The sequence below is a fragment of the Nansenia antarctica genome (genome assembly GCF_963989245.1).
Source record: "Nansenia antarctica genome assembly, chromosome: 6".
NCBI lineage: Eukaryota > Metazoa > Chordata > Actinopteri > Argentiniformes > Microstomatidae > Nansenia > Nansenia antarctica.
In genome coordinates this window covers 74,597,217-74,607,216 of record NC_137676.1, presented here as the reverse complement: position 1 = coordinate 74,607,216, position 10,000 = coordinate 74,597,217, and the positions used below count along the sequence as shown (strand labels likewise).

The 10,000-nt window shown below is 53.7% G+C and overlaps 1 protein-coding gene across 1 annotated transcript in view; it reads left to right on the top strand.

Moving 5' to 3' along the window:
- LOC308160974 (collagen alpha-1(XVIII) chain-like) overlaps positions 1-10,000 on the top strand; it is a gene marked incomplete at both ends in the record, with an annotated part of 62,229 nt that overhangs the window by 33,690 nt on the left and 18,539 nt on the right. The window contains 6 exons of the mRNA XM_080534896.1: positions 2,764-2,853; positions 3,331-3,366; positions 3,697-3,756; positions 5,526-5,639; positions 6,255-6,308; positions 8,041-8,112. Coding sequence (XP_080391022.1) covers positions 2,764-2,853; positions 3,331-3,366; positions 3,697-3,756; positions 5,526-5,639; positions 6,255-6,308; positions 8,041-8,112 — 426 coding nt within the window. The remainder of the gene's footprint in view (positions 1-2,763; positions 2,854-3,330; positions 3,367-3,696; positions 3,757-5,525; positions 5,640-6,254; positions 6,309-8,040; positions 8,113-10,000) is intronic.

The window sequence follows — 10,000 nt, the reverse complement described above, 5'->3', positions numbered from 1 at the left end:
AGGGACAGTACAGGGGGTAGTAGATGTCTCTGGAGACACAGTGCTGGAGGGTAGTAGATGTCTCTGGAGACACAGTGCTGGGGGGTAGTAGATGTCTCAGGAGACACAGTGCTGGGGGGTAGTAGATGTCTCAGGAGACACAGTGCTGGGGGGTAGTAGATGTCTCAGGAGACACAGTACAGAGGGGTAGTAGATGTCTCAGGAGGGACAGTACAGGGGGGTAGTAGATGTCTCAGGAGACACAGTGCTGGGGAGTAGTAGATGTCTCAGGAGACACAGTACAGGGGGGTAGTAGATGTCTCAGGAGGAGCAGTTAAGGTGTAACCTGAAGAGATGAGGTCTTCAGTCTCCGACGGAAGGTGGGTAGTGACTCTGCAGTTCTGACAGCCGTGGGAAGGTCGTTCCACCAGCGGGGAGACAGTGTAGTGAAGAGACATGACTGGGCAGTGTAACTGCCGTGTTGGCATAGAGGAGGTGGGGCCAGTCGGCCAGCAGAGGTGGAGGAGCGGAGTGAACAGGCTGGAGTTTGGGGGCATTGGGGACCATTGCCGGCAGGTAGACCGGAGCTGTCCCCTTGGCTGCCTGATGCGAGGGCAGGCTTTCCCAGGGAGGAAGAGTAGCTCAGTCTTGTTAAGGTTGAGCTTGAGATGGTAGAGATCCATGTAGAGATGTCAGCGAGACACGTGTTGCCACATGTAGGTAACAGGCGGGGAAGGACAGGAAGGGTTGAGTGTCATTTGATTAGGTTAAAGGAGAACCCGTGTGAGGAGATTACCAAGTCAAGGGACTTGGTATAGAGAGAGAACAGTAGGGGCCCCAGGACAGAGCCCTGGGGGACCCCAGTGGTATAGAGGGAGAACAGTAAGGGCCCTAGGACAGAGCCCTGAGGGACCCCAGTGGTATAGAGGGAGAACAGTAAGGGCCCTAGGACAGAGCCCTGAGGGACCCCAGTGGCATAGAGGGAGAACAGTAAGGGCCCTAGGACAGAGCCCTGAGGGACCCCAGTGGTATAGAGGGAGAACAGTAGGGGCCCTAGGACAGAGCCCTGAGGGACCCCAGTGGTATCGAGGGAGAACAGTAAGGGCCCTAGGACAGAGCCCTGAGGGACCCCAGTGGCATAGAGGGAGAACAGTAAGGGCCCTAGGACAGAGCCCTGAGGGACCCCAGTGGCATAGAGGGAGAACAGTAAGGGCCCTAGGACAGAGCCCTGAGGGACCCCAGTGGTATAGAGGGAGAACAGTAGGGGCCCTAGGACAGAGCCCTGAGGGACCCCAGTGGTATCGAGGGAGAACAGTAAGGGCCCTAGGACAGAGCCCTGAGGGACCCCAGTGGCATAGAGGGAGAACAGTAAGGGCCCTAGGACAGAGCCCTGAGGGACCCCAGTGGTATAGAGGGAGAACAGTAAGGGCCCTAGGACAGAGCCCTGAGGGACCCCAGTGGTATCGAGGGAGAACAGTAAGGGCCCTAGGACAGAGCCCTGAGGGACCCCAGTGGCATAGAGGGAGAACAGTAAGGGCCCTAGGACAGAGCCCTGAGGGACCCCAGTGGCATAGAGGGAGAACAGTAAGGGCCCTAGGACAGAGCCCTGAGGGACCCCAGTGGTATAGAGGGAGAACAGTAGGGGCCCTAGGACAGAGCCCTGAGGGACCCCAGTGGTATCGAGGGAGAACAGTAAGGGCCCTAGGACAGAGCCCTGAGGGACCCCAGTGGCATAGAGGGAGAACAGTAAGGGCCCTAGGACAGAGCCCTGAGGGACCCCAGTGGTATAGAGGGAGAACAGTAAGGGCCCTAGGACAGAGCCCTGAGGGACCCCAGTGGTATCGAGGGAGAACAGTAAGGGCCCTAGGACAGAGCCCTGAGGGACCCCAGTGGTATAGAGGAAGAACAGTAGGGGCCCCAGGATAGAGCCCTGGGGGACCCCAGTGGTGAGGGTTCGAGGTGAAGACCCGTAGGAGCGACCCGCCAGGTAGGAAGCAAACCAGAGTGTGTGCGGTGCCAAAGATGCTTCTGAGAGGATGGAGAGAAGGATCTGGTGTTTGACTGTGTGGAAGGCAGCAGACAGGTCCAGTTCTGAGAGGATGGAGAGAAGGATCTGGTGATTGACTGTGTGGAAGGCAGCAGACAGGTCCAGGAATATGAGAACAGAGGAGAAGGAGGAAGCTTGAGCAGAGTGGAGGGCCTCCGTGACAGCAAGGAGAGCAGTCTCAGTGGAGTGGAGGGCCTTGAAGCTGGATTGGTGGGGGTCCAGGTGTTCCATCTTATGGAGATAGTCAGTTAGTTGTTTAGATGCCGCATGTTCAAGGGTTTTGGAAGGGAAGGAGAGAAGGGATACAGGTCTGTAGTTGTGGACAGAGGACGGGTCATGGGTTGGTTTCTTGAGGAGAGGCTTGACTCTCTTGAAGGCAGCCGGGACAGATCCTGTGGTTAGGGAGGAGTTGATTACGGTGGTAAGGTAAGGAAGGATATCGGAGGAAATGGATTGGAGAAGAGGGTAGGGGATGGGATCGAGAGGGCAGGTGGTCCGCTGCTTAGATGTGATCAGTGTGAGAATCTCATCAGGGGAGAGGGGGGAAAAATATGATAAGCCAGAGACAGAGTGTAGTGCAGAGAGTTAACTTAACTTAACCCTGACCCTGACCCTGACCCTGACCCTGAACCTGACCCTGAACCTGACCCTGAACCTGACCCTGACCCTGACCCTGACCCTGACCCTGACCCTGACCCTGACCCTGACCCTGACCCTGACCCGTCTGATGGTTCTAGGGAGATCCGGGTCGAGATGGAAACGGAGTCCCCGGCCCCCCCGGTCCCCCTGGCCCCGCCGGACAGATCATCTACCAGACTGCTGACAGTGTACGTCCACACACACACACACACACACACACACACACACATATGTTACTTTATAACATGACATGATGTCTCACCAGGGTCCTGTATGTGTGTGTGTGTGTGTGTGTGTGTCTCTCCTAACAGAATGCAGTGCTTGGAGGCATTGGACCTCAGGTAGGGGACTCTCGTAGATCAGTAGATTAGATCAGTGAGAGGGAGGAGCTAAATAGGAGGGGGAGGAGCTAAAGAGGAGGGGGAGGGGCTAAAGAGGAGGGGGGGAGCTATAGAGGAGGGGGAGGGGCTAAATAGGAGGGGGAGGAGCTATAGAGGAGGGGGAGGAGCTATAGAGGAGGGGGAGGGGCTAAATAGGAGGGGGAGGGGCTAAATAGGAGGGGGGGGAGCTGTAAATGAGACATACGTTGTCAATAATCAATGTCTTCTTATGTATCTTCATACTTATCTCTGTGTGTGTGTGTGTGTGTGTGTGTGTGTGTGTAGGGTGGAGCTGGATTACCTGGCCAGGCTGGATTCCCTGTAAGCGTCTATACACACACTCTACCGTAACCATGACTACCGTAACCACCTCTACTGTAACCATGACTACCGTAACCACCTCTACTGTAACCATGACTACCGTTACCACCTCTACTGTAACTACCTCTACTGTAACCATGACTACTGTAACCATGACTACTGTAACCACCTCTACTGTAACCATGACTACTGTAACCACCTCTACTGTAACCACCTCTACTGTAACCATGACTACTGTAACCACCTCTACTGTAACCACCTCTACTGTAACCATGACTACTGTAACCACCTCTACTGTAACCATGACTACTGTAACCATGTGTGTTCTAGGGCCCATCAGGACCGAAGGGAGACAGAGGAGATCCTGGTCAGACTGGATACGGAGTCAAGGTCAGATACACACTCTCATACACGCTCTCACACTCACGCACACACTCACATACACACACACACACTATTATTACATGAATGAATGAATCAATGAATGAATGAATAAATGAATGAATGAATGGTCTTTATTGTCATTGCTATAGTACAGGTACCAAACAACGAAATTTAGGAGGGGTGGCTCCCCTGGTGTTAGGAAAGAAAAAAAAACTAAAAAAACAAGAAGGGAAGGAGCTGGTTTACATAAATAAAGGCTATGTACACTATCCACTGTACTATACTGTACAGATAGACGACTAGGGTTGTCACATTGCACATAGTGTTATTGCACATTCATTTAAAGTGTCGCAGTTTGCAGGCTTGAAATGTACATATTTGTGCCTCAGCACTACACCTGATTTTTTCAGTCCAGCAGCTGCCATCAATCCGTCCAGACTGTCCAGGGCCCAGAACCTAGGTCTTTGCTGTGTTCAGGACCCAGAATGCCATTCAGCTGAGGCTTTTATACAAAGTGGCTTCCATTGCATTGAATATATATGTTACGGTACATGTGGGAAGACTAGGGTTAGGGTTAGGTGCTACGTCGACTTGGTACATGCTGGCATGTCTAACCCTAACCTTAACCCTAACCCTAACCCTAACCTTAACCTTAACCCTAACCTTAACCGTAGCACCCTATCACCTAACCCTAAAACTAGTTTTCCCACATGTACCGTAACATATACATGTGTCCCTGAACCTCTACACACACAAACACACACTAGCCTCTACACACACAAACACACACTAGCCTCTACACACACAAACACACACTAGCCTCTACACACACAAACACACACTAGCCTCTACACACACTTTGAGAGTGACATTTGGCCTGATTGATAGTGGTGGTCTAGTAGAGGGGTAGTGGTGCTCTGGTCTGGTGGATAGTGAGCTGGACTGATGATCGAAAGGTCATGAGCCTGAAACACCACCACTAGTGTGTCCTTGAGTAAGACCTGGGAACACCACCACTAGTGTGTCCTTGAGTAAGACCTGGGAACACCACCACTAGTGTGTCCTTGAGTAAGACCTGGGAACACCACCACTAGTGTGTCCTTGAGTAACACCTGGGAACACCACCACTAGTGTGTCCTTGAGTAAGACCTGGGAACACCACCACTAGTGTGTCCTTGAGTAAGACCTGGGAACACCACCACTAGTGTGTCCTTGAGTAAGACCTGGGAACACCACCACTAGTGTGTCCTTGAGTAAGACCTGGGAACACCACCACTAGTGTGTCCTTGAGTAAGACCTGGGAACACCACCACTAGTGTGTCCTTGAGTAAGACCTGGGAACACCACCACTAGTGTGTCCTTGAGTAAGACCTGGGAACACCACCACTAGTGTGTCCTTGAGTAAGACCTGGGAACACCACCACTAGTGTGTCCTTGAGTAAGACCTGGGAACACCACCACTAGTGTGTCCTTGAGTAAGACCTGGGAACACCACCACTAGTGTGTCCTTGAGTAAGACCTGGGAACACCTCCACTAGTGTGTCCTTGAGTAAGACCTGGGAACACCTCCACTAGTGTGTCCTTGAGTAAGACCTGGGAACACCACCACTAGTGTGTCCTTGAGTAAGACCCTGGGAACACCACCACTAGTGTGTCCTTGAGTAGGACCTGGGAACACCACCACTAGTGTGTCCTTGAGTAAGACCTGGGTTCTGGGATCTGGGATCTGTGTGCAGGGGGAGAAGGTTGAGTCTGGTCATGTGATCTGTGTGCAGGGGGAGAAGGGTGAGTCTGGTCATGTGATCGGCGCTGACGGGACCCCGGTCTACCACGGAGCCCTGCCGGGTCAGAAGGGCGACAGAGGAGTCGTCGGCCCCCAAGGACCCCCCGTAAGAACCCTGTCCCTGACCCCTGCCCCTGACCCTGACCCCTGTCCCTGACCCTGACCATGACCCTGACCCCTGACCCTGACCATGACCCTGACCCTGACCCTGACCCTGTCCCTGACCCTGACCCTGACCCTGACCCTGTCCCTGACCCCTGACCCCTGTCTCTGTCTCTGCCCCTCTCTCTGTCTCTGTCCCTGTCCCTGTCCCTGCCCTGTCTCTGTCCCTGCCCTGTCTCTGTCCCTGTCTCTGTCCCTGTCTCTGTCTCTGTCTCTGTCTCTCTCTGTCTCTGTCTCTGTCTCTGTCTCTGTCTCTGTCTCTGTCTCTGTCTCTCTCTCTGTCTCTGTCTCTCTCTCTGTCTCTGTCTCTGTCTCTGTCCCTGTCTCTGTCTCTGTCTCTCTGTCTCTGTCTCTCTCTCTGTCTCTGTCTCTGTCTCTGTCTCTCTCTCTGTCTCTGTCTCTCTCTCTGTCTCTGTCTCTGTCCCTGACCCTGTCTCTGTCCCTGAACCATCACACAGGAAATACAGTATACATGTGTCTGTTCATTTATCTTGTGTGTATGTATGTGTGTGTGTGTGTGTGTGTGTGTGTGTGTGTGTGTGTGTGTGTGTGTGTTCAGGGCCAATATGGTTCTTCTGGTGTCAAGGGAGAGATCGGGATGCCTGGCAGACCTGTAAGTACCAGAACCTCCCTCCCTCCCCTCCCTCCCCTCCCTCCCCCTCTCCCTCCCCTCCCTCCCCTCCCTCCCTCCCCCTCTCCCTCCCCTCCCTCCCCTCCCTCCCTCCCCCTCTCCCTCCCTCCCCCTCTCCCTCCCCTCCCTCCCTCCCCCCCTCCCTCCCTCCCCCTCTCCCTCCCTCCCCCTCTCCCTCCCTCCCCTCCCTCCCCCTCTCCCTCCCCTCCCTCCCTCCCCCTCTCCCTCCCCTCCCTCCCCTCCCTCCCTCCCCCTCTCCCTCCCTCCCCCTTTCCCTCCCTCCCCCTCTCCCTCCCTCCCCCTCTCCCTCCCTCCCTCCCCTCCCTCCCCCTCTCCCTCCCTCCCCCTCTACCTCCCCTCCCTCCCCCTCTCCCTCCCTCCCCCTCTACCTCCCTCCCCCTCTCCCTCCCACATGATAATTATTATTTCCTATCCAATTGATGAATCTATTACCCACATGGCACTCCAAATTGTTTCAGCAGCTGTATGAAAGAATAAAATATATATTTGATGTTGTCCAATGTACAACACTTAGCCCTTAGCAACAGCTGTTGACAACAAGCCTTGTACGTCCGCAAATGCGTCCCCCTTGCTCCAACACTGACTGCTATGATTCCTGCTGCCCACCACCAAACTAAAAGTGGTCAAGACTAACTTCAGTGAGATATCTATCTAACTGGCTAGCTAGAAAAGCAACTGTGTGGGATGTACACATTATTTACATATCGAGGACTGCGTGTCAACACTTTTTAATTCAGCCGAGTATGAAGGCCTGCTATATGGCCGTGATGATGGCGCCCTCATGCGTTCATTAGTTAGTATTGCAGTGCATTTATGTAGATGAATTATCCAATAGATTGTTTGGACCTCAAATCATTTCAGGGTTTTTTAATGAATGATGTTAACTCGTTCATAAAAACAAGAGACAGGTACACTGATTCTTTTCACCGTTTGATTACAATAGAATAGTTAGACTGAGTGACGCAGTGGGTAAACATGCAATAGGTGTTTGTCATCGCCATGGTTATGTGTCTGGTAGGACCCCTTGAGTCAACGTGCCTGAACTAAATCCAAGCTAAACGTCGCATGCCTCGCACGCAGCTGAAATGCTGCCAATTAATACATTAATGATGTTGACTCGCCCCGCGGTGGTGTAGCGGTCTACGCACTGGCCGCTAGTGCATGCTGCCCACCGGGGCCGGGGTTCGTATCCCGGCTCGCCAGATCCAGATAATGGCCGAGGCACACGGGAAGCGGCATATTGGCCGGCCGCTTCCGAGGGGGGGTATAGGAGTATCTCTGGACTAGGATCCGTCGCGCAACACCGCCCCCTGGGGTGCCGGAATAACAGTACTGGGCTCGAGGAGCCAGTCAGCCTAGTCTGCCTGGCGCCCTCCTCTGGGACTGCCGGCCACGGGGTCGGGCGGCGGATCCAATGCAATAGGCAGGGGATAATTGGATGCTAAGTTGGGTTAAATTGGCTACCAAATTGGGTGAAAAAGGGATAAAATCTGAAAAACAAATTAAAAAAAAAAAAAAAAAAAATGATGTTGACTCATTCCTAAAGACGAGAGACAGCAACACTGATTTTTTTTTCTCTCTCTGTCTCTCTCTCTGTCTCTCTCTCCACCCCTCTCTCTCTCTCTCTCTCTCTCTCTCTCTCTCTCTCTCTCTCTCTCTCTCTCTCTCTCTCTCTCTCCCTCTCTCTCCCCAGGGTCGTCCAGGGGTCAACGGATACAAGGGAGAGAAGGGAGACCCTGCTACTGGAGGGGGATATGGTTACCCTGTAAGTACCCCTGACCCTGACCCTGTATAATATATCATATTATACCCTGTAACCCTAACCCTGTAAATAACAGTATTCAACATAACAACAATTTTTGTTGACGGCATCATGTGTTTGATGGCAGTTATTCACATGAAATTTAGACTAGACATTGCTATTAACTCTAATTATCAACGAAGTTATGTGCAATTAAGTGGAATGACACAGGAAGAAATTGTTGAACAAAGTAAGGAAAATCACTAAACCATCTTATGCCACTGATGAGTTGTCAGTTCTAATTAGAACCAGCTGGGATGGTGCATGTTGGAGGGCAGGTGCTTCCACTCTTTGAAAAAGGAGGGGCTGTTCCTCTCTGTCATGGGAGGGGCTGTCCTCTCTGTCACGGGAGGGGCTGTTCTCTCTGTCATGGGAGGGGCTGTTCTCTCTGTCATGGGAGGGGCTGTTCTCTCTCTGTCATGGGAGGGGCTGTTCTCTCTGTCATGGGAGGGGCTGTTCTCTCTGTCATGGGAGGGGCTGTCCTCTCTCTGTCATGGGAGGGGCTGTTCTCTCTCTGTCATGGGAGGGGCTGTCCTCTCTCTGTCATGGGAGGGGCTGTTCTCTCTGTCATGGGAGGGGCTGTTCTCTCTGTCATGGGAGGGGCTGTCCTCTCTCTGTCATGGGAGGGGCTGTTCTCTCTCTGTCATGGGAGGGGCTGTTCTCTCTCTGTCATGGGAGGGGCTGTTCTCTCTCTGTCATGGGAGGGGCTGTTCTCTCTGTCATGGGAGGGGCTGTCCTCTCTCTGTCATGGGAGGGGCTGTTCTCTCTCTGTCATGGGAGGGGCTGTTCTCTCTGTCATGGGAGGGGCTGTTCTCTCTCTGTCATGGGAGGGGCTGTTCTCTCTGTCATGGGAGGGGCTGTTCTCTCTCTGTCATGGGAGGGGCTGTTCTCTCTGTCATGGGAGGGGCTGTTCTCTCTCTGTCGTGGGAGGGGCTGTTCTCTCTCTGTCATGGGATGGGCTGTCCTCTCTGTCATGGGAGGGGCTGTTCTCTCTCTGTCATGGGAGGGGCTGTTCTCTCTCTGTCATGGGAGGGGCTGTTCTCTCTGTCATGGGAGGGGCTGTTCTCTCTCTGTCATGGGAGGGGCTGTTCTCTCTGTCATGGGAGGGGCTGTTCTCTCTGTCATGGGAGGGGCTGTTCTCTCTCTGTCATGGGAGGGGCTGTTCTCTCTCTGTCATGGGAGGGGCTGTTCTCTCTGTCATGGGAGGGGCTGTTCTCTCTGTCATGGGAGGGGCTGTCCTCTCTCTGTCATGGGAGGGGCTGTTCTCTCTCTGTCATGGGAGGGGCTGTTCCTCTCTGTCATGGGAGGGGCTGTTCTCTCTCTGTCATGGGAGGGGCTGTTCTCTCTCTGTCATGGGAGGGGCTGTTCTCTCTGTCATGGGAGGGGCTGTTCTCTCTCTGTCATGGGAGGGGCTGTTCTCTTTCTGTCATGGGAGGGGCTGTTCTCTCTGTCATGGGAGGGGCTGTTCTCTCTCTGTCATGGGAGGGGCTGTTCTCTCTGTCATGGGAGGGGCTGTTCTCTCTGTCATGGGAGGGGCTGTTCTCTCTCTGTCATGGGAGGGGCTGTTCTCTCTCTGTCATGGGAGGGGCTGTTCTCTCTCTGTCATGGGAGGGGCTGTTCTCTCTCTGTCATGGGAGGGGCTGTTCTCTCTGTCATGGGAGGGGCTGTCCTCTCTCTGTCATGGGAGGGGCTGTTCTCTCTGTCATGGGAGGGGCTGTTCTCTCTCTGTCATGGGAGGGGCTGTTCTCTCTGTCATGGGAGGGGCTGTTCTCTCTGTCATGGGAGGGGCTGTTCTCTCTCTGTCATGGGAGGGGCTGTCCTCTCTGTCATGGGAGGGGCTGTTCTCTCTCTG